The 26,182-nt window shown below is 35.0% G+C and overlaps 1 protein-coding gene across 5 annotated transcripts in view; it reads right to left on the reverse strand.

Annotated features, from left to right (window-relative positions):
- CTNNA2 (catenin alpha 2) overlaps window positions 1-26,182 on the reverse strand; it is a 1,077,601-nt gene that overhangs the window by 34,468 nt on the left and 1,016,951 nt on the right. For all 5 annotated transcript variants that reach the window (XM_032410576.1, XM_032410575.1, XM_032410577.1 and 2 more), the window contains exons 16-17: window positions 11,137-11,242; window positions 7,066-7,200 (exon numbers count right to left, since the gene is read on the reverse strand). In XM_032410576.1, coding sequence (XP_032266467.1) covers window positions 7,066-7,200; window positions 11,137-11,242 — 241 coding nt within the window. The remainder of the gene's footprint in view (window positions 1-7,065; window positions 7,201-11,136; window positions 11,243-26,182) is intronic.

A 26,182-nucleotide genomic window follows, 5' to 3' on the forward strand; every position in this document is an offset into this window, starting at 1 on the left:
TGTTCTTGCTGAGAGAGCTAAACAGGATGATGAGAAACTAAATGGAAAAAAAAAGAAAACCCAATGGACTACACAATCTAACAAAAGCACAATGGACAGAAAAATTTATCCTCTTCATGGAAATTCTTTGCTATTAGAAATAAAGGACTTTGAATACCTTCACCCAACCAATATTTAGCACTGTGCCTTTTAAGTAGTTCCAACACCCTAGAAATGTTGTTCAATGAATCAGAAAATATCCTTATGTGAACAGGAAGTATATAACTCTTTGAAGCCCTGATTGCTGGTTTGTCATTAGAAATTAGGAACAACATACGGAAATGTTAATCTTTTTCTAGAAAAATAGGATTGTCAAAATTTTATCAAATCTAGTACCAAACATAAAAGTCTCAGTTTTGCTATGGAGTCTCTTAATTTCCTTTATTTTGAGTCATCTGAGGTAATGGAAAATTATGCAAAATCAGTCATGAGATTCCCCAGATAATATTTAGTGTAAGATTTTAATATTCATCTTCTCTTATTTATTTATATATTTTTATATCAACTTATTCACATTTTAGCTTCTTCTTCTTCCAACTGCCTTCAATCCAGGAATTCTTGAGGTATATCCAAGTAAGAACAAGGAAACAAAATCACAATGGATTTAGGTAACCAATTCAAAATAATGTATTTCTTGACTAAAGCTGACAAATCCAAGTGTACATAGGAAAACCAGAAAGCATAAACTAAATTACAGATGCTGTTTCTAAATAAAGGTATTCTATCCAACACTGTGGCTTCCCATAATTATTTGGTTCAATTTAAGGGAACAGGTATTATCTGGATTTGTTCTCACATATCCAAAACTAGTTAAAAATGAGGAGACAGCTCCTAAGACACTACTATAAACATTAATTATTTAAAATATATTAATAAAGAAAGAACATCTTAGGATGAAATCAATTATAACAAACAGTCTCAAAATTAGAATATGTCTCATGGGAAAATGTTATAAAACAAGTACTTCTTCAATAGGTTTGCCTGTGTTGCACAGATATCAAAAGCTATGCACAATTAGTGTCCCTTATCCAGGTACCTCCCATGTGTCTAATTTCCAAGTTTTCATAAAATATTACTCATCATTCGCTGCCAAATAATGGTCTGAATATTAACTGAAATCTAAAACATTAATTTCTAATAGATTAAAGTGTGAATTATTTGCCTTCTTTTTAATTCGAGGCTTTCAAAACTTGAATAGCTTCTAAAACCTAAAGGAATGAAAGTTCACTGACTGAATGACAAGTAATGGCACTGACATTTCTGAGGCAGAGACATTCTTCATAAAGCCACTAGCCACTTCTACTTTAATGTGCAGTAATGAACACCCTCAAACTAAAATAGAAATGTCTCCATTTACAAGCACAGGTGATGCAATCAAATCAATCCATTGAGTAGATCCAAGTTAGGTCAACCCATGTCTCCACTTAAGGTAAAAAGAGTTCTTTGCTTGGTTCATGTTCCAGCTTTGCCACAAAGGAGTCTGTCTTCTTACTTTAAAATGAGAGCATTAGAATATAAAGAATTTTTTCCATGCATAAAACAAATTGGATAACCAACTGGTTTAATTTCATCAGTGAAAAACTGATTTTTTTTTTTTAATGAATAGATCGAATTGATAAGTTTAGGGTCACCGTCACTGAGTAACTACAGAGCTACTTTTTATAACAGAGCAATATACCATCTTCCTTTGCACAAGACTATTTAAATTTAGGGAGACACCTGACAGGTGTGGTACACTACACTCAAAACTTCCTATGATGCCTGGCACTCAAGGAGATTTTCACTTTTCTTATAAAAATCCCCATCTCCAATTTCTTTCACATGTAACGCCTTGAGTTTGTTAAATGTCACTTTTATAACATTGGGAGAATGAATTTGCACTGAAAAATCACTTCAGGGTTATTTTTCCCTGAAGGTTTGCATGATTTTGGTTGTATAAAAATCAATGACCATGTACACTGATATAAATGTAACTAAGGAAGACTTAATGCAGGAATCAGAACTTAAATGGTTATAGTTTTACTATCATAACAGATTGGGAGGGTTAGGCTTTTTGGAGAAAGATTGAATTATTCAGCAACCCATCTTACTAGTAAAGTATATGCAAAGAACTATGGCCATTCTGCCAATGATAAATACTTGTTTAATTTTCTTACTGCTACAGAGTATTTCCACCATCCTTCCATCCAGATTTATAATCTGAAGTTTGTTTTAGTCTTACTCTCTCTAGATCTGGACTCTCCTACTGTTTAGTTCAGGAAAAGTCTGTAAAACCCAAACACTTAACGGCCTCCCCTCTGAAAATCTGGAGAAAAGTATTTGGAACTGCTGTTAATTTCCTGAATACATACCTTTTTTTTTTTTTTTTTCAAATGAAGCATAGAAATGCATCCCAGAGCCCAAACTGAAATAGCTAGCAATTTAGATTTGTTTCCATTACTACTACACTCTGATCAGTAGAGATAATCAAGAATCGACAATAGACAGACTCAGAATATATGAAAAAAAGACTCCCCAAATAAGGGTACAAGTTGTACAAAAGAATAAGGCTACACAACTAAGTACAACGCTTGTTTCAATGACTGCTTCAGCCCATTACAAAATACACTATTTTTTATAAATGAAATACAGAATTTTTCAAATAAAATGCAATTCTCATCTCAACAAATCACGTTTTTAAAATATGGAATACAAATGTATAAAAATATAATCTATAGCATATATTTTAAAATATATAATATATATAGCATTGTACAAATAATTCCCACGTTTTCTTTTCCCTAAACTGTCTTGGATCAGATATGTCACAGTTATCAACCACTAGTTCAGTTCCTGATTACTGCTTATTCAGGGAGTAAGGGAGTAAATATCAAATCATGTGTATTTGTTGCATATATATGTTTGTGCATATGTATCTTTATACATACCATAGTCAGGTAGGACTGATTTGACCATCATCAGTTTCTAGTATTGTATGAATGGTTTTTATTTATTACCATGAATATTCATGTTGATTTTAATTGAGTCCAATTTTTTTTTAATGATGTGAAACATAGGCAATAGAGACTATAACTGACCGCTTATTCTCCAATTTTCTCTTTACCAATTCAAATCCTACCAGTATCACAAATTATATTTGCTCACCTTGTCAAGCTTCTCTCCATAACCCAATTGAGAGGGATTCAAATTTGGAAAGGAGAGATTTAAATGGCAAAGAACAAAAGTGCACATTAGACCAGGTTACTCAATCCCTCAGGAATAGGGTAGGGCTCCATTCCATCAGGCTGAGGATGTAGGAAACTAACATTACTCGCCTCCGAACTCTGCTCCTATATTTTGTTAAGTATGAGAAAAAGATATTTATATGCAATAAAATCTATTAAAATTTGTAGCATTTTCATGTGGAGTCAACTATTACTTACAATCTGTGTCCTTCCGTCTCTAACCTAAACACTGAATTCCTATCCAATGTAGGGTTAACTGCTCTTGCATTCTGGCTTCATTGTTTTAATGATGTATTTGAACTTCAAAAAAATTTAGGTGGAATTTTTCAGATTTATCAGAATGCTTGATGCTTAGCATTCTCCATTCTAAAATTCCACATTAGCATTTCCAGTCTCATTCAGAAAAATTCAAAAGTATAAATTTTAGGGTAGCTAATCAAAGGTTATGGAATGGTTTTTATTTCTCCAGATCCATATGTAAATCTTCATTTTAAAATTTAAAAGAATCCATTAAATCCTCTGAAACCTAGTGAAAAAAATTAAAAACACAACAATCAAATATAGAGGTAATATCCACATCATAGCATTGGAACGAACTTGTATTCAAAATATGTTTACATACTTGAAAAAAACTGGCTCAACTTTTCTGCCATGATGAATATAATGCTGTTGTGTTTAGTGGATATTACCTGCACTAAAATAATTTACAATATACTATGGTTAAGTTTCTCTTTATTTTCTTCCTTCTTTCATGACTCTTCCCTCCTACTCTCCCTCCTTCCCTTTCTTTTTTCTTTTCTTCTTTGAACATTTCTTTTTCCAAAAAGCATGTCAACTGACTTAAGAGATTAAATAAACAAACACTAAGCAAATAAAGCCAGTTTATAAGTGAATGGATGTTTAATATTCTGGACTTTGGTTTCCTCTACTTTCTCATTAGCATTTCTAGCACTGTTAGTTTTAGTTTTTGTTTTTTAATTTTCTCTTCCCCATTGACCCCTTTAGCAACCATACAAATGGCTTAAGCTGAATTGGCTCACAAATACATCTTCTACTTTGAGATTTAGTAAGAACAGTACTTTTTTGGCTGGTGAGAAAGACGTAAGCCAATAACTTTAAAAACAGATCTCTAGCCGGAAAATTAATGGTGCTTCTTAGACAGCAGTTGTGTGAATGAGCACACGTAGGCATATATCCAGGATTGAATTATTTCTCTAGCTTGCCATCATGATTCAAGAGCTTTTGTACCCATTGTCCCTCTGCCCATGACCTATTGAGTTTCCTGCCACAACCACTCAAGCCAAACACAGATACAACAGAAGCCTTTCCCAGTTTGTACACACAGAATCACATAAAACATACACATGCTGACATGGTACATAACTGTGCACATGTGCATTTTGTTCATCATGCTAGCACAAGGCTCTAAAAATACGGTTCTCAGCACTGAAATTCAAGTAATTTTTCTTGGCAAAATGGGAATAACCTATCCAAATCACTTATTTTAGGGGAAATTTTGACTACTAACACGTATACCTTCTTGGGGGCTTTCATATATTTCAGAGAAGCATCAACCTTGAACCCCATGTACATAAACACATAAGGAAAAAGGAAGGAAGATTCAAACGTTTCTCTTTTTTTGATTGCATGTTATAGTGTTTTTCCTTAAAAATGTAGCAACTTTGTCATGCCAGACAATAAAATAAATGGGGCCCAAAGCATGGGCACATTTTCTTGGCAAAATCATTGAAAAGTCTGTGTGTATGGGGTCTTACATTCTTGACTCTTTCAGAACTTTGAAGGCAGTCATTTGTGGTTATTTTGCAAAATAAACATTGATTTTTTTTTTTTTCTCCATTGGCCATCAGTGAAGGAGGATGAAGAATAAGATGGAGGCAGAAGTGGCGAAGACAGCAGACTACAGATGCAGGTATGGCACCAAATAGCAACCAAGCTTTGAAAAAATGAGGAGGCCAAGAGCAGGTCCATAACTGAGCAATATATAGCAAACCTTTATAATGCATTTGACACAGAATTATTATAAAGTCATATAACATTCCACTAAAAGAAGCCTTCTCCCATGCAAGGATTTTTGAACTTTGCCAGTAAGACTCAAAGAAGGAAACAGGCTTCTTGATGGTGTTCTCAATCTTAAACACCTCTACAAATGCCAACAGTGCAAGTGATAAAAGCCAGTGATGGTTTGGACTACATCTAAATGAGGAAAAGACAATGGAAATGAGGCTCTGGAAGCAGTGATGAACAATGGGTACTGAGAGGATAATGGAAAGCAACTCTGCCAGTCAAATACCGCCTAGATGAGGTTGTGGAGTCTGAGATCCACAAAGATGCTTTGCGCATCCATGTAAATAATAAGATTTGGAAAGTGACAAATGAAAGCACACAAGGCAAGCTAAACAAAAAGCACTCAGTTCCACAGGTGCTATATACAGATGGACATGAAAGCCGAATGGTATGGGAGACTATACCATCGAGTCTGAAGATAAGAAAGGAAGCAAGGGATATGCAATGTTTTGATCACTTCTTGGCAGAGAGAATCTTGGTAATTACCAACTCGGCAGAAAGGACACATTGCAAGACAGATTGCTCTTGGTTGTTGAAGAATGTTGAAGCAGGATCATTTTGGAAATGCAAAGAGGTGACTATGCTTTGGGAAGAGGCATAAAATAGCCAATTTATTGGACTCTAGGTGAGACTGCATGGAACAGGCTTTCCAGATGGCATCTCCATGCAAGCCAGATCAGCTCTTTTCCCAGCGGTTTTCTGCAAGCCAAACAATATAGAACCTGAAACCTTTGGGTTCAAGAATGATTTTTCCACATATTTTTATTAAATGGTCAAACTGCTGAATTTCTGAAAATGTCTCAGTAAAGAATTGAGCTTCATGACCAGTCTGATTCTCATAAGGCATTCACCATGTTGATCATGTTATGTTCCTGGTAATGCCACACTTAAAATGGCAGCATTGTGGTTGACTGGGAAAAGAACTAAAGGTGGCAGAGCCACACTTTGGAATTCGCAAATAGTTTACAATAGATGGCACCTCACGTTCAAAGAAAGGGACTGAGGGAGGAGAAGCCAAGGTGAAGAACCTCAACACATACATTTGGAAATCTTGCCAAGAAATCATAATGCTTCTATTAATCGAACTTATTTCTTTACATTTGATGAAAGTGGACCAGATACTAAGGGAAATACTGGAGTGATTAAGCAAAGAATACATATTTGTTAGTGTTTGACAACTATGTTAGTTTTGGCAACAGCACATCAACCTGTATTAATTTTGAATATTTTCTGGCTTTCAAGGGTTACTGATAACCTAGTATGCATTGGAACCTGATTAATGAATTCCTATTGTTTTCATCATCTCTAACATGTGAACACAATCCACACATAGAGAGGCTGGCTCCTGAACAGAGAGTGAAAATTACTAGGACTAACAAAGGGAAGTAGACTCACAATGAGTAAATGTATAAAAGCTCCAAATAATTATAATAGTCACAGCTTGGCAATGAGTTTCCAGACTATGAAATTAGTTTTCTTGTGAAGAATGGAGATTTTACAAGGCTAGTATAAACACAGGGTAATTGGAAAATCAAATTGCTCTCTGTGAGTTATTGTAAGGTCTGGAATAATGGTGATAACATTTATTTAAAAAAAAAAAAAAAACTCCCTATGAATCACTGTAGTTTGGTGTTTTTAGCAGTACTGTTGCCAAGAATGCTTGCCTTGGAAGTACAACAGTGGGAACCTTAATTGTGAAGCCCAAGTCCCGGCTTACCCCTGACACAATGAGCTCTCCTCCCAGATTCTGTACTTCTGCCTTCACCTTGCTGCAGATATTAAGCTGATGGCAATACAAGGCAATTCGTTGAAGGTAGGCTAATAAATCCTGCTTACATGCTGAATCAGGACACTATAAAATATTTAAAAAAGTGATCTCAATTAGTAAGTACTCTTCAGTTTCTAATACTTACTTTATAAAAGCTATAAGAAGAAAAGGTTTTAGTATCATATACCTTAATTACATCCATTTAACTTCACTTTACAGCACATTTTAGGAAGGCCACAGCCAGTAGTTTAGGATGGTCAGCTCTACTTTGATACAATTCTATAAAAAGAATATTGAAGATCTTCCAGAAAGTTTTATTGGAACTTCTGTACACATTTATGAGTAATTTTACTAGTTGTCTTCTGAACTGTTAAGAAAACTAAATATTCTCCAGGTTTTTTCCTAGTGGCCCATCCAACATTCACCCTGTGTAGTTATTTTAATATGGACAACAAAAGCAACAGAAGCTAGAAGGAAATCACTCCGGGTAGCAATCTCTGGGACACAGCATAGGATAGAATTTCAATTCAGTTAGTTGGGGGCAGAAATCACTTGTTTCCTTTGGCTTTCTCAGAAAAGTATCATTCACTAAAGGAAGCCTATTACACTTTTTGGATTTTTATATTTATCAAAATTTTAACATTATAAACTTTCTTTAAATAAGAGACTCTGAGAAGGATCATGACCACTGTTAGAGCAATAGATTTAAGTAGAATGAGTGTGAAGCCAATTGAAACAAACTCCTAAGAGTAAAAACAGAACTCTTCAAAGGTTGTTCCAGAGTCAACTAGGACCAGGATTTTGAATTCTCTTCGTTACTTAGTGGGTAGATGTCCATCAGATACAACTGAACTTAGCTGAACACTTCCACAGACATTTACATGACTCCCTAAAGCATTTCTGAGGCTTCAATACCAATGGCTATTCAGTCATTGAAATATATTTCTATTGCTATCCGAAGTTCATTTCAAGATTCTGCAGGCTATCCCATTGTTCTGGCTCAATTTGGCACTTGTAAAGGACATACATTCACCAGATCCTTGATGAAACACTGTGAGAAATAAGTACCTAGACCCAAAACTGAAGTAACTTATTTAGAATAAGAGAATGAAAAAAAAAAAACTCCAGCTAGGTTTTCTTCAAGCTGAAGAAAGGCAATTCTGAAAGAAAGAAAGAAAAAGAAAGAAAGAAAGAAAGGAAGGAAGGAAGGAAGGAAGGAAGGAAGGAAGGAAGGAAGGAAGAAAGAAAGAAAGAAAGAAAGAAAGAGAAAGAAAGAAAGAAAGAAAAAGAGAAGAAAGAAAGAGAAAGAAAAAAAGAAAAGAAAAAAGAAAGAAAGAAAAGAAAAGAAAGAAAAGAGAAGAAAAGAAAAAAGAAAAGGAAAGGAAAGGAAGGGAAAGGAAGAGAGGGAAGGAGAGAGAGGGGGAGGGACAGAGAGAGAGGGAGGAAGGAAGGGAGGGAGAGAGAAAGAAAAGAAAAGGAAAGGAAAGGAAAGGAAAGGAAAGGAAGGAAGGAAGGAAGGAAGGAAGGAAGGAAGGAAGGAAGGAAGAGAGAAAGAAAGAAAGAAAGAAAGAAAGAAAGAAAGAAAGAAAGAAAGAAAGAAAGAAAGAAAGAAGAAAGAAGAAAAGAAAAGAAAAGCAGGCAGTTTTTCATTAATAATGTGAAGCCAGCAGTTGTGACATAACCATTTCTTTAATAAATGACATAGGGGTCTCTTTTATATATAACACCATTATGGTACTTTTTTCACTAACTGCATTTATCAAGAAAGAATCCCACAGAGACTGTTTTTAGTTTTCTACAAGTACTTAATACTGTAATATTTATCCTACTCCAGAGACCCATATACTGAAAGGAATTAACTTTAAAATGATATCTCCCTAGAGGGCTGACAAGGCTTTTGATACAAATACCTTGCAGCAAATTAAATTGGAAATTCTATCTCAATGGAACAGTAATTAAAAATGCAACAGTCCGTAAAAAGTTTATATTGCTTGTGTATCTCAAATCTTCATAAAAATATTTTCAGGCAAAATAAAGGCAACAAATCCACTCCTTGCTAATGCTCATTCTATTCTATTATTTAAAACACACATAAAAGCATGACGGACCAAGAAAAATAATTCTTGTATCATGGAAATAGGTGCAGATTTTGAGAAAGAAGCGTCCTATTCAGACAAAACATTAGCAAAAATTGCAAGTTGGTTCACAGCTGATGACAGAATGCCACAAAGAGAGGGTTATATTTAACCCTCATCTGTTTATTTTAAAAGTCATCATAGAATAGCATTTAAATACTCTGTCATTTAATTTCAAAATACATCTAGAATCCTGGGATTTGTTTGTGTGCACGTGTGGTATGCTTTCCAGATAGCAAAACTGTTTTTGGCTAGGATTCAACTTGCATAATGGTTGGAAATAAGGGTCTAAAAATGCAAAGGCAAAAACAAAAATCACAATAAAAAATATTGAACTCAAGGAGCCTAAACATACTAAGAAACAGTTTCAATGACTAAGATTCAGAGTTTAATGGAAAAAACATCCAAATTCCATCCACTTCCCCTTCTGGGAAGAAGTCCTTCCTCAGAAAACTCTTTTCAGGACCACCACCAATCTCTTCTCACTCTTCTCATCCCAAGTGCCCTCAACATTTGCAAGGAAAAAAATGTGGTATTTTTTCCTGGCTGGTGTATTTTTGTTTGTTTGCAGACATGCATGCATATTTCCAAGTATATTCACTGTCTCCATGAACTTTCTGGGATACATATGGAACTCTGTATAAAGCAGTTCAATATGCTGCAAACTGCAGGAAGCCTGGCAGTTGATAGTGCCCTGAAATTAGCAACTCAGTAATGGTTTGGTCTTCAACCCACATAAATTTTAGGGGATAGTCAAATGATGGTAATATTTAATGAATAATCTTTACTATTAAGTGTTTCTCAAAAATTTTAAAGCAAGCAAAATACATTCCCTTGGATTAGCCATCATATATGTAAAAAAAATTAAAATGAGACAACCTGTTGGCTTATTTTAAATGTAGACTTAATAGTTTAATCATGTGTTTTTCTTTTCAGTGTTTAGAAGATGAGTGAATTTGGTATTGACCCGAAGAACTTTAGAATCTGGAAGGTTGAAGACAGCAAGTATTTATGGCAACAGCCAAATATTAAGGAATGAAGGAAGAAAATGATGAAAAGCAACTCAAAAATCATAGGAGATTAGGGCCATCTATGGAGAAGGAACAATCCTATGCCTCTTAGTGTCTCCAGAGAGCATCACTGCATTGCAGTCTAGTAAGCAAATTCATGTTCATAATAAGAATAAGAATTAGTTACCTGTAAAAGTCTACTGCCTAAAGTACCCTTATAAGGAATGGGACATTATTGCAATGAGACATATTTAGAACAGGATTTTAGAGTTCCAGTTTAAGCCACATAACATGAAAAGTGTGGAGATTAACTCAAACATTCAAGGGGAGTTTGAGAACTACTTTAACGTGTATCCGATTTCAGTCTGAAAAGATACTCTGTGAATTTCATTTATCTGTGATACCTTCAAATCCGGATGAAAATGAGATCTGGAGGTTCTTGATTATGTGTGGATTCATCCCATTTATGCTAGTGCATTAATTATTATGAATTATAAAGAGCATCAATACAGTAAGATCAATATGAAATAACAAAAGTTAAAGTTCTTCTTTCTCTTCCTCCCTATGTAGTGTACTTGACTTGCTGAATGAGGGCAGCCAGCATAATCCAAGCTTTGAGAGTTATGTCTCTTAAGTAGCAGGTACTCTTCTTTCTCAAGAAGTTTTGGTCATGGGCTTTAATGAGTCCCTCCTGAACTGACCCTACCTTTGCCATCAGCTCAGTCTCTTTAGAGTTAGAGTCCTGTTTGTAAAATGTTAGTGATTACAATTCATCCTTCAGAAGCATTTTATAGGGTACATAAAACCCATTACAGAACCCAAGCGCTAATTAATGATAACACGCAGCATGTGCTTGCTCTTCCCTCTAACATTACCTGATCAGCCACAGCGCGAGCTAATTTGTCCATTCGAGAACCTGCTTCAGCAATTTTCTTGGCAGCATTAATAACATCAGATGTATTTTTCAATGGGCCTTTGCCTCTGAAACAACATATATAACATAATTAGAAATTCACTTTTGAGAAGAAACAAACAAACCTACCATATTGTTTGTCCAGGACTTTGCTTTTATATTTGATTTTATTCTGGCCACATTAGAGGAATTTTGAACATTTTCTGGATTCACTTCAATTTCCATGTTAATAGCGCACTTTACTTCCATTCACTTTTAAGGAATATTTTTCCCTATTTTGATGTGCATGCTCATATTTTATTCTTTACATTAATTTCTTTATTTTTAAACAGCAGTTCATTAAAAAAAAAGATGATCACTACAAGGGCAATAGGAATTTAATATTTAAATACTTACGTGTGCCTGCGCTATTTATATACACTACCTCATTTGTGTTTATTACAACCCTAGCAAGTAAGCATCATTATTCCCAGTTTAGAGGAGAGAAAAACGAACTAAAAATTATTAACTCATCTAATCTTTATAAAGGTCATAGTGTAAATTCTACATTTAAATCAGAGTCTAACCAAAATAAATGCACATGAATTGTCTTTCATACCATGTCCAGCACTATGTTGTATTAATTACATTTTTAAGTCTACTTTGACACTTTGAAAGCAATGGTCTCTTGTATATAACTGGGAACTATTCGGCCAGAATTTCAGAAATCTTTTGAGCTCTCACTCTCATTGGTTTGTATATGTTTCTGGTACTGATTTATGAAGGAACACACGAAACATTGTGTGACAGCAGATATCTTTATGCTTCCAAACCATTGTCCCATATTTTCAGGTAAGGTTTTCAATTTGGTGGACTGTTTAATATTACATGTATTTTAAATATTTATTATAAAAGAAAAGGAAACTATGTTGCATCATAAATCCTTAAAATGTAGTATGTAACTTTACTTTCTCTTTTCTTGAGAGGTAAATAAAACAATAAATTTATTCTTTTTTTTAGCATTATTACATATTCTGCTCTCCGTATGTGTATCTAAAAATCAATGCATTTTTTAAGGCTACAAAATTACATTCCTATAGTTAGAGATGTAGTGAGATGTGGAGAAAAACTACTCAGAAGTGATTTATTTAGAACACGTAGAGATCTATAAAGTGGGCAATGACTGCCATTGTTATATAATAACATTTTATAAAATGGGAGACTTCAAATGGCTTCAGAAAATAAATGTAAATGAAGGGCATTTTGTTCAGTTTCCCTCCCAATTTCCCTTCTGGCATTTTTTACATTCATAGCAAAAACAAAAATATATTGTGTTCATGTCAATGCTTAAATACACACACACACACACACACACACACACATACACACACACACACACTGGTAAATTCAAAACTTAAAAGATATTTCATTTTGCTATGGTAACATCAATTCTTCCACAAAGGACATTGATTTTTTTTTTAAATTACTGCTTAGATTTTTAAATATGACAGGGATTTTACATGCAAATATTATGTAATATGGATAAGATTCTGGGACAATCTGGCTCCCATTTTCTAAAATTTTTTTTGCTATCTCTAAATAAATTTTTCCTTGTTTTTGCTTTATATTTCTTAGGAAGGTTTAGATGCAGAATCTGTCAATGTTTAATACTGTTGTCATTATTACACATTTTTCTGTAACTTCCAGGCCTTAGAATCTCTCTTTTTTACAATTTTACCCTGACATACTATTTGTTACTTTTTGCCTCATCTTAACCCATTCACAAATAGGTGGACGCTGCCTACTTTTTTTATTACTGACAATTGTGTGTGTTTATTTAAGAATTTCAAAGGATTTGGGAAAACAATTCCTCATCAACTTTATATAACTTTCAATAGCTGATTGATTATTACAAAATATGCTAAGTTAGTAAGGAACACCTATAGAGTGGTTTGGCTAAGGTGCAGACTCCCATCTTGCAGCCAAAGAATGATTAGAACAGCTTTTGTGATTACACAGGAGACTACAGTACTTAGACAAACTAGTAAATTGTTATTTAAGAAGTCTGAGACTAGAGTTCATTTTGTAGACTCAGTTCAAATTCCTGAAGTGGCAAGCTGGTGCTAGGAACGTATTTCATTAAATGAAACAGCAAAATAGAAGTTCTGAGATCATCAAATATTTCCTTATTTTCTAGTTGAGGAAACTGAAGGAGGAAGGCTAACTGACATGCCCAAGATGATACTGGCAGATAGACTGATACAGAAAAAGAGAATTACATTTGGGACCTCTGTGTCCCGAATCACAATTTAGTACTCTTTACTCTTTTTACTATATATGTTTCATTCTTATAAGAATGCTAAAGTAGTGATCTCAGAGGAAAACAAATGGCCTTCATTACAAACATGAATGTACCAGAAATAATGGAAACAATAATGATCTGACTCAGGGAATTTAGAAAGAAGTAGGAAAAAATTAACAAAATTATGAGAACAGATTAATGATTTAGAGAATAATGAAACACTGGAAATAAATCTAGAATAGGCTCAAAAAAATAAAGAAAGAAGACAAAACTGATGTAAAGAAATATACCTAGATTACCATCAAGAAAAAATAGGAGAAAACAAATATTTAAAAGTAAAAAAAAGGTAACACTGAAATAACCTAGAAAACAGAAAATTAAAAGTATCATAAAACTACTTTTAATACATATAAATAAATTTGAGAACCTCAAGGACGTAACTTTCTAGGAAAATATAATTTACCAGTGCTGACCAGAAAGGAGATTTTGAAAAATCTATAGAGTCTGATTTCCATGGAAGAAATAAAACTGTTAAAGAGAAAGCTAGTCCAAATAATCAGTAAATCCAGGTGGTGTCTCAGAGGAACTCCCTAAACCTTTAAAAAGAAGATAATCTCAATGTTACTTAAACTCTTCCAGAATACAGGAAGCCTTCAAAAACAATTTAATTAAGTAATATAATAATATTGATGTTGTGAGAAGCAACTAATACAAACTATTTGAGGATGATTATTTAGGTAATAAAACTTTTTTTAAAAAAGGAAGAAAAAGAAGAAAAAGCAAAGAAGTTAGGAAGTGGCAGTTGAGTGCTAGAGTAGATTTGCACATTCTCATAAGAGCTGCTGTTAAATTTTAAAGAATTTGGTGAGTCAGTTGACTTGCTGGTTGCTTGAAATCTGACAATGATAAGAGTACTTATTCCATGGAAATCAGCAAATGCTGCATAAGTAAGGGTTATTCCCCACTCCACCCCCCACCACAAAATCAGCACACCACTGCCGAAACTTAAGGTAGTAGTTACAACCAGTGGAGAGCAAGGGTACTGTGATCTGTGAGAGGTATATGGGGGCATCTGGAGCTGGGTGATGGTTATACAGGTTACTTTTACAATAATGTTCAAGTTGTACATTCATATTTCATGAACTATTCTGTACATATATGTCAATTTAAATAATATTTATTTGCTTATATTTCTGTCATGCTTATATTTCTGATGGATATGAAAAAATTTAATTTCCATTACCTTAATGACAGAGGAGGCTGGGTCTGTTTTTATCATTTATTGATCATTTTTATCTCTGAGTTGTTAATATAAGCTTTTGCATATTTTCCTAATGACTTGCTTGTTTTTACCTAAATTGGTATCTAGGCTCTTTAGGTATTTTGGTTTCTAATCTTTTGTTATTTATTCATGCTTCAAATTACTTCTAGTCTTAGCCTGTATATTTACTTTCATTACAGTTTTTTAATATAAATTCTAATTTTACTGGACCAAATGTATAAATCATTTCTACTAGAGTTTGTGCTTTTCCTCTGGTCTTTAAGAAGTTCTTCCTTGCTGGAGGTGTTAACACTATGGTAGTAATCATTTTGCAATATATATGTGTATCAAATCAATACACTGGACACCTTAAACTTACACAACGATGTATGTCAATTATATCTCAATAAAGTTGGAAAATAAAAGCTCATCCTTACCCCAAGATCATAAATATAGTCTCCCATTTTATTCTAAAATTCTAAAGTTTCCTTTTCATATTTAGATATTTAATCCACATGCAGTTTCTTTTTTGTGTATAAGATGAGATAGAAATCACAATCCTACTTTAGTTTTTCATACCAGTAGCCAAATGTCCCTCGATCACTGATTGAAAAGTAAATTTTTTCCTCTATAGTCTTTGTTATGATTAAATTATGTACTTTTTTAGTTTTAAATTCTACATGAGTAAATGTATTACTTTAAAATGTAAATATAGGGGCGCCTGGGTGGCTCAGTCGTTAAGCGTCTGCCTTCAGCTCAGGTCATGATCCCAGGGTCCTGGGATCGAGCCCCACATCGGGCTCCCTGCTCAGCGGGAAGCCTGCTTCTCCCTCTTCCACTCCCCCTGCTTGTGTTCTCTCTCTCGCTGTGTCTCTCTCTGTCAAATAAATAAATAAAAAATCTTTAAAAAAATAAAAAATAAAAAAAAATAAAATGTAAATATAAACCCACACATATATGGTCAGCTCACTTACGACAAAGCAGCCAATACTATCCAATGGTGTTGGAAAAACTGGACAGCCACAAAAGAATAAAACTGGACCATTATCTTACACTGTACATAAAAATAAACTCAAAATGGATCAAAGACTTGAACATAAGACATAAAACCATAAAAACCCTGAAAGAAAACATGGCAATAAGCAACTTGACCCTGGTCTTGAAGATTTTTTGGATTTGACACCAAAAGCAAAGGCAACAAAAGCAAAATAAACAAGTGGGATGATCTCAAACTAAAAAGCTTCTGTACAATAAAGGAAACCATCAACAAAATGAAAAGGCAACCTACCAAATGGGAGAAAATATTTGCAAATCATATATCTGATAAAGAGTTATATCCAAAATACATAAAGAACTCATAAACTCAGTAGCAATAAAGGCAAATAATCCAATTTAAAAATGAGTGAGACACCTGAATAGACATTTTTCCAGAGAAGATATACACATAGCCAACAGAAACCTAAAAAAGGTGCTCAACATCACTAATCACCAGGGAAATGCAAATCAAAACCACAATGAGAGATCAGCTTACACCTGTTAGAACTGCTATTATGAAAAAGAAAAGAAATAACAAGTGTTGGTGAGGAGGTGAAGAAAAGGGAACTCTCATGCACTACTGGTGGGAATGTAAATTGGTATAGCCATTATGGAAAACAGTATGAAGGCTCCTTGAAAAATTAAAAATACAACTATCACATGGTCCAGCAATACTACTAATGGGTATTTACCCAAATAAAATGAAAACACCAATGATTGCATGCTTATTTACAATAGCCAAGATATGAAAATCTAAATATCTTAAATGGAATAAATGATAAAGTGATAGATATATACATACACATATGTATATATATGTTATATGTACATATGTTGACTTCAGGGTCTCTCTTTTAAAGATACTAGTTATTACCCTACTGTGTGTGTATACATATACAGATTTCATTCTTTTGGGATGGAATTTGATTCATCCTGAAAGAATGAAATCTTGTCATTTGTGAAAACATGGATGGACCTTGAGGGTATTATGCTAAGTGAAATAAGTCAGACAGAGAAAGAAATATACCATATGAGCTCACTTATATGAGTAATCTAAAACAAAACAAAACAAAACCCAAACAAACAAACAAAACCAATGAACCAACCACACAGAAATACTCAAATTCATGGATACAGAGAACAAATTAGTGGTTACCAGAGGCCCGGGGTGGAGGGGATGGTGGAGGGTAAGAGGAGGGCAGGCAGTGAAATGGGATAAGGGAATTAAAAAGTACAAACCCCCAGCTGTAAAATTACATTGTCAGGATATAATAATAATAACAATAATAATATAATAATAATAAATTGTATATGTGAAAGTTACTAAGAGAGTAGATCTTAAAAGTTTTCATCAAAGAAAAAAATTTGTAGTTACTTTACTTTCAAAAAAAAATTGGAAAGTTACTGAGAATAGATCTTAAAAGTTTTCATCAAAGAAAAAAATTTGTAAAGTTACTTTACTTTCAAAAAAAATTTGAAAGTTACTAAGAGAGTAGATCTTAAAAGTTTTCATCAAAGAAAAATAATTTGTAACTATGTATGGTGATGGATGTTAACTAGACTTACTGTGATAATTTCACAATATATGAATCTCAAATTTAAAAATGTAAATATAAAAACAGAAAGCATTATAATTACCCAGATAATAGCACAAGAAAAACTATCAACTACTAAATGGAATAGTCTAGATATTCATAAGTACTTTTAGGTACTAAAGTGAAGTTAAAGCTATGTTCATCCTCATTGCTTCATGAAAATGAATTAAGAAAATTCTTTGAAACATCTGGAAAACCCTATCTAGTATAGGATTCTGAACATCATGCAAGTTTCAAAAAGTTTCAAAGCACAGATTTCTTTGAATATAGAATCAGTGACATGACCCACTTTCCCCACATCATAAACAGAAGAGAAAGGAGATAGAAAAGATAGTTGTGTCACTTGGGGGAGTGGGGGAATCAAAGTTACTAGCTTCTTTATGTTGTGCCAGGTTGTGTGGCTGCTCTTACTGGAAGTTGGGTGGTAACTGTGGGGTAACAACCAGTATCTTTAAAAGAAGAGACCCTGAACTCAACATATGTACAAGGGTAGCATTTTCTTTTAATGTTATCATTGCATAGGTCAGGAGTGAATTATGAAACTCCTTCAGACGTCAGAGTATCTATCTATAGCAGTGCTGTCCAAGAGAATTTTTGTAATAATGGACATGTTCTATAATTCTACACTGTCCAATATAGCAGCCCCTAGACACATGTGACTATAAAACACTTAAAATGTGGCTAGTATGACTGAGGAACTGAGTTTAATTTGATTTAATTATTTCTTCTATTTTTAACTTTGCATTTTGAAGTAATTATAGATTCCCAGGAACTTACAAGGATATATATGAGGATGTCCTATGCACCCTTGATCCAGCCTCCCCCAGTGTTAACATCTGGCATAACTATAGTACAATAAAAATGGGAAACTGATAATAAGATTTACAGAGATTATTCACATTTCAGCAGTTACACATGCAGTTGTGCGTATATGTGGGTAAGTTACAGGCCATTTTATCACAGGTGTAACTTCATGTAACTATATAGAAAATCCAAGAGACTCCACCAAAAAACCGCTGGAACTGATAAGCAAATTCAGTAAAGTCACAGGATACAATATCAACATATAGAAATCTGTTGCATTTCTATACACCAATGATGCAGCAGCAGAAAGAAAAATTAAAGAATCAGTCCCATTTACAACTGCACCAAAAATAATAAGATACATAGGAATAAACCTAACCAAAGAGGTGAAGGACCTATACTCTGAAAACTATAAAACACTGATGAAAGAAATTGGAGATGACATAGAGAAATGGAAAGACATTCCATGCTCATCGATTGGAAGAACAAATATTGTTAAAATGTCTACCCTACCCAAAGCAATCTACACATTTAATGTAATCCCTATCAAAATACCAATAGCATTTTTCACAGAACTAGAACCAACAAGATTAAATTTGTATGGAATCACAAAAGATATGGAATAGCCAAAGCATCCTTGAGAAAGAAGAGCAAAGCTGGAGGCATCACAATTCTGGACTTCAAGTTATATTACAAAGCTGTAGTAATCAAAACAGTATGGTACTGGCACAAAAATAGACCCACAGATCAATAGAACAGAACAGAAAACCCAGAAATGAACCCACAATTGTATGGTCAAGGAATCTTCAACAAAGCAGGAAAGAATAGCCAATGGGAAAAAGACAGTCTTTTCAACAAATGGTGTTGGGGAAACTGGATAGGAACATGCAAAAGAATGAAACCAGACCACTTTCTTACTCCATACACAGAAATAAATTCAAAATGGATCAAAGACCTAAATGTGAGACCTTAAAACATAAAAATCCTAGAGGAGTGGGGTGCATGGGTGGCTCAGTTGGTTAAGTGTCTGCCTTTGGTTCAGCTCATGATCTCAGGGTCCTAGGATGGAGCCCTGCATCAGGCTCCCTGCTCAGTGGGGTGTCTGCTTCTCCCTCTGCCTCTCCCCCCACTCTTCCCTCTCTCTCTCCCCCTCCCTCCCTCTAATAAATAAGTAAAACCATAAAAAAAAAAACTCCTAGAGGAGAACACAGGAAGTACCCTCTTTGACATCAGCCATAGCAACTTCTTGCTAGATATGTCTCCTGAGGCAAGGAAAACAAAAGCAAAAATAAACTATTGGGACTTGATCAAAATAAAAAGCTTCTGCTTAGTGAAGGAAACAATCAACAAAACTAAACGGCAACCTATGGAATGGGAGGATATATTTGCAAATGACATATCTGATAAGGGGTGAGTATCCAAAATATATAAAGAACTTATAAAACTCGACATCCAAAAAACAATCCATTTAAAAACTGGGCAGAAGACATGAATAGACATTTTTCCAAAGAAGGCATACAGATGGCCAACAGGCACATGAAAAATGCTCAACATCACTGATCATCAGGGAAATGCAAATCAAAACTACAATGAAATAGCACCTCACACCTGTCAGAATGACTAAGTTAAAAAACACAATCAGGTGTCGGTGAGGATGCAGAGAAAGGGGAACCCTCTTGCACTGTCGATGGGAATGCAAACTGGTGCAGCCACTCTGGAAAACAGTTTGGAGTGTCCTCAAAAAATTAAAAGTAGAACTACTCTATGATTCAGTGATTGCACTACTAGGTATTTACCCAAAGAATTAAAAAATACTATCAAAGGGATAATATATCCCAATATCTATAACAACATTATCTACAAAAGCCAGATTATGGAAACAGCCCAAGTGTCCATCGATGCAAGGATAAAGAAGATGTGGTACACACATACACACACACACACACACACACACAGGAATATTATTCAGCCATAAAAAAGAATGAAATCTTGCCATTTTTAATGACATGGATGGAGCTAGAGAGTATTATGCTAAGCAAAATAAGTCAGTGACAGAAATATAAGTACCATATGATTTCACTCATATGTGGAATTTAAGAAACAAATAAACAAATGGGGGGAAAAGAGAGAGAGGGAGACTAACCATGAAACAGACTATTAACTATAAAGAACAAACTGATTCGGTTGGTTGGGCGACTGCCTTCGGCTCAGGTCATGATCCTGGAGACCCGGGATCGAGTCCCGCATCGGGCTCCCTGCTCAGCAGGGAGTCTGTTTCTCCCTCTGACCCTCCCCCCTCTCATGTGCTCTCTCTCTCTCATTCTCTCTCTCAAATAAATAAATAAAATCTTAAAAAAAAAAGAACAAACTGATGATTATCAGAGGGAGGTCAGGTGAGGGAATAGATAAAATTGGTAATGGGGATTAAGGAGTGAACTTGCTGTGATGAGTACCAGGTATTGTATGGAAGTGTTGAATCACTATGTTGTACAACTGTAACTAATATTACATTGTGTATTAACTAAGTGGAATTTAAATAAAAACTTTAAAAAAATAACATAAAAAATAAAATAAAAAATGCGCAAAGGATCTAAATAAAAATCTTTCCAAAGGAGACATACAGATGGCCAACAGACACATGAAAAGATACTCAACATCACTCATCATCAAGGAAATGCAAATCAAAACCACAATGAGATATCAGCTTGCGCCTGTCAGAATGACCAAAATCAAAAAGAAATAACAAGTATTGGCAAGAATGTGGGGGAAAAAAGAACCCTAATCACTGTTGTTCGGAATGCAAACTGGTACAGTTACTGTGGAAAAGAATATGGAGGTCCCTCAATAAATAAATAAATAAATAAATAACCAAAAATACATATGATCCACTAATTCCAGTACTGGGTATTTACCCAAAGACAATGAAAACACTAATTGGAAAAGATACATCCACCCATATGTTTATTGCAGCATTATTTATAATAGCTGAGATATAGAAGCAATGTAAATGTTTATCAATAGATGAATGAAGATGTGGTGTTTATGTGCACACACAATGGAATATTATTCACCCATAAAAAATGAGATCTTGCCATTGGTGGCAACACAGATGGACTTAGAGGGTATTATGCTAAGTGAAGTCAGAGAGAGAAAGATAAATACCATATGATTTCACTTATCTGTGTAATCTAACAAAGAAACAAAACAAGCAAGCTGTCTGATACTGGGATGTCTTGGCAGGGTTGGGGGGGTGGTGACATAAGTGAAGGGGATTAAGGGTTGCAAACTTCCAGTTAAGTCAAGGGGATGTAATATTCAGCATAGGGAACATAGTCAATAATATTGCAATTACTTTGTATAGTGACAAGTAGTAACTAACATGGTAAGCATTTTGTAACATATATAGTTGTCAAATCACTATGTTGTACACATGAAACTAATGTTATTACATGTCAACTATAATTAAAAAATAAAAAAATAAACTTTTTTTTTCAAAAAAGTGTAATACTGGCATAAAGACAGACACATAGACCAACAGAACAGAATAGAGAGCCGAGAAGTAAGCTCTCATGCATATGGCAAAATGATTTTTCAACAGGGTTGTCACAAGACCATTTAACAGGAAAAGGACAGTGTTTTCAACAAGTAGTGTTTAGAAAACTTGATATCCATATGCAAAAAAAAAAAAAATGATGTGGGACCCTTATCTTATACCATATATAAAAATTAACTCAAAATTGATTAAGACCTTAACATAAGAGCTAAACTATAAAAATATTACAAGAAAACAAAGAAACTTCCTGACATTGGATTTGGCAATGATTTTTTATATATGATACCAAGAACACAGGTAACAAAAGAAAAACTGATAAATTTGACTATACCAAAATTTTAAAAACTTTTGTGCATAAAAGGACACAACAGGGCGCCTGGGTGGCTCAGTTGGTTAAGCGACTGCCTTCGGCTCAGGTCATGATCCTGGAGTCCCGGGATCGAGTCCCACATCGGGCTCCCTGCTCAGCAGGGAGTCTGCTTCTCCCTCTGACCCTCCTCCCTCTCATGCTCTGTCTCTCATTCTCTCTCTCGCAAATAAATAAAAATGTTAAAAAAAAAAAAAAAAAAAAAAAAGGACACAACAGAGTAAAAAGGAAACCCACAGAATCAGGGAAGAGATTTACAAATTATATATCTAACAAGGAGTTAATATCTGTAATATATAAAAAAAATCTTACAACTCAACACTAAAAATAAATGAACCTGATTTAAAAAGGAGCAAAGGCCTTGAGAATACATTCCTGTAAAAAATATACAATGACTAATCAATACATGAAAAGATGTTCAATATCACTAATTATTAGGGAATGCAAATCAAAACCAGTGAGATACCATCTCACACTCATTAAGATGGCTATTATAAAAACAAACAAAAACAAAGACAGAAAATAAGTGTTGGCAAGAACGCAGAGAAATTAGAACCTTTGTGCACTGTTGATGGGAATGTAAATGGTGCAGTGATTCCTCAAAAAATTAAAATTAAATATCATATTATCCAGCAATTCTACTCCATAGTATATACTCCAAAGAACTAAAAGCAGGGTCTTAAGAAGACATCTGTACACCAATGTTTATAGCATTATTCACAATAGCCAAAAGTTGGAATCGATCCAAGTTTCCAACATGGATGAATGGATAAACAAAATATGATATATACATACAATATTATTTAGTCTTAAAAAGGAATGAAAGTCTGACATAAGCTACAACATGGACAAACCCTGAGAACATTATGCCAAGTGAAATAAGCCAGTCACAAAAAGACAAATGCATGATGTTTCCACTTATCTGAGATACTTAGAGTAGTCAAATTTATACAGACAGGAGAATGGTGGTTGCCAGAGGTAGAGGAGAGAGAGGAATGAGGAGTTAGTGTTCAATGGTACAGTTTCTGTTGGGGAAAATGAAAAATTTCTTGAGATTGATGGTGGTGATGGTTACACAATATAAATGTATTTAACGCCACAGATCTGTACACTTAAAATGGTTAAAATGGTTTTATTATATATATTTTTATGCAATAAAAAATAAATAGCCATGTGGCTACTGTATTTGACAGCACAGCTCTAAATGAACCACAGCCATCTGAATAATGCAAAGTGGGACAGAAACCACGAACAAATGGCCAACAGAAAAAAAATATGTATCAGGCCTGGAAAAGAGAAGATAATGTTTGAGTCTCCTATCAGTGAAAGGAAATGTTGACAAAGGAACTGGCCCCATTAGCTGTATAGCTTCTAGTCTCAAAATGATGGCTTACACTTTTTGTGTTTCCCTACCTTAAACCAGATTCACTATTTTAGGCATGTTAAAAGGTGCTTTGAGGAATCTTTTGATCTTAAAAACAGAAACCATAATATTGTTCCACCTGGAACATGTTTTTAGGTTTTTGGGGTTTTTTTTGAAAGAACATCAAGTCATAGAATTGGCTCTATTATAGAGGCTCACATAACCTCTTCCTCTTCTCTTTTGGTAATAGGTCATTCTTATATAAGGCTCAATATTTGGAAGCTTTCCCAGGAAGTAATCACTCATAAAAAGAAAGTCATGGAAAACTATTACTATATCATTGCTATCTACATTTACCAATGAATTCACATTTATTTCATGGAAAGGTAATAAGTATTAATGGGATGAATCAATGTGTGAGTACATTCTGAATTCATGTACTCAGTACCCAGAACTCTGAAATTCTAAGTTATTCCAAATTAAAAGGTTTATTTGTTATACCTCTAACTTGTCAATATACTGTGACTCTCCAATAATGATATAAAGTATATAGGAATGTATCTGCAAATGTACTGAATTATAGAAGCTTCTTTTCAGAAACAGTTCCATAAAACATGCTTGGAAAATACCACTTTCACCAATGAGTTGATGCAGTATGATGTATGAAAACAATATAGTAGAAAAGTTGAATGAATATGGGGAATAATGATGAGTCAACGGGACTGCAAGACCATGACTTCAACTATTAAAGGAAGTCACATTTACGCTATGGTCTTGAAGTAAAAATATGTACAAAGCTGAGAAATAAGTCTAAGGGTCAATAAAGGCAGGGCTTGAGTTTCAGTCCAAGATCACATTGAGGAAAAACCTTGCACTCACCTCCTCCATGGAGATACCAAATCTATCCCTATTTATAGAGCAGTTCCTCCTAAAGATGAACTGAGGTCTGAGTGAACAGATTCTGCACACTAAAGGATCAAGAGCCCACAGAGAGATCAGCAAGAGAGACAGAGACCCAGTAGCAAAGATAACCCCTACCCCAACACTGGGAACTACAGTGGATAGAAATAGCACTGAGGGACTATGAACAGATTTATCTGCCCTAGGGCACCAAGAAAAAAGCCATGGTTTCAAAGAGCAACTAGCATATAACAGAACCCTGCCAAATGGTGGGGGAGCTGCTGAAACTCTCTTCAGGTTGGACGCACTGACAAACACCATGGTTTATGTCCCCCCTCCACCTTAATAACAGATATAGAGCAGGGTCTAGGCACCATTGCTCGCCTGCCACTTCAGGGATCCCTGAGTCCCCTGGACTACACAAGCCTGGGATGATCTGGAGCATAGGAAAAAAAAACAAAACTATAGGTTAAAAGAACAACTAGAATATAAAAGATTCAGCCCTAGAACTCTGCCAAATGGTGGAGGGGTTGCTGAGATTTTCTGGCTCAGATGGCCTAGTGAGTGCCATGGTTTACCTTTCCCTTCCACTTTCATAGCACGGATGAGAGCAGCGTCTGGGTGCTCTGGCTAGCTTATCACCTCAGAGAACTTTGGGCCCTTAGCTCACACTAGTCCAAGGTGTCTCACCAAGGTGGCCCTAGTGTGGTGCATACTAAGACACCCTTGGTAAGTGTGCACTATTCACCAAAGTGACAGAGGTGCAAAGTACCCTGGAACACTCCAGGCTTGCACTACTTCACCTCCAGATCACTTGCCAGGACACCCCAGACACAGAACACTCTGGGACCTCACAACTCAAGCCCACTTCAGCTCCAGCTACTCCACCAGGGAACCACCCTACAAAGATCATTCTGGGAACCCCTGGTCCATGCACACCCTATAAGGGCACCCCCTGGACTAAGCACCCTGAGACACCTCAGCTGCATCCACTTTAGTTTCAGTTGTCCTACTTGGATGCCCTCTACACAGATAGCCCCAGGACCTTCCAGGTTCCACCCACTTCAGCTTCAGCTCTTCTGCCAGTATGCCCTCTGTGTAGAGAGTCCTAGGGCCACCAAGCCCACACCTACTTCAACTCTGGCCATTAAACTAGGGCAGCCCCAACATGGAGTTCCCCGAGACCCTCATCCCTCACTAGCCACAGCTCCAGCCCACCAACCAGAGTCACCAGGCACACACAGTGAACACAGGGGAAAACCATACACAAGACCATTCCTTCAAGTTTAGGAAAAGTATTTATTCTGCCAAATTCATAGAAACAAACACAGAGAGTCAAGCAAAATGAGGAGATAGAAGATGCTCCAAATGAAAGAATAAGAAAAAAAAAACCTCAGAAAAAGTCTAAATGAAATGGAGATAAACAATATACCTGATAAAGAGTTCAAAGTAATGGCCATAAAGATGCTCTCTGGACTGGAGAGAAGAGTGAAGAAACTTAGTGAGAACTTCAAAAAAGAGAAAATATAAAAAAGAACCAGAGTTGAAGAATACAAAAACCAAAATGAAAAATACACTAGAGGGAATCAACAGTAGATCAGAGGATGCAGAAGAATGGATTAGCAACCTGAAAGACAGAGTACTGGAAAGCACCTAAGCTGAACAGCAAAAAATAAATAAAATTTAAATTTAAAAAACTGAAATTATGTTAAGGGATCGCTTAAACAGTATCAAGTGAAGAAACATTTGCATTATAAAAGTCCCAGAAGGAGAAGAGAGAGACCAAAAGGGGCAGAGCACTTATTTGAAGACATACAACTGAAAATTTATCTAACCTGGAGAAAGAAAC

Source organism: Phoca vitulina, unplaced genomic scaffold, assembly GCF_004348235.1.
Source record: "Phoca vitulina isolate PV1807 unplaced genomic scaffold, GSC_HSeal_1.0 scaffold12, whole genome shotgun sequence".
Lineage (NCBI taxonomy): Eukaryota > Metazoa > Chordata > Mammalia > Carnivora > Phocidae > Phoca > Phoca vitulina.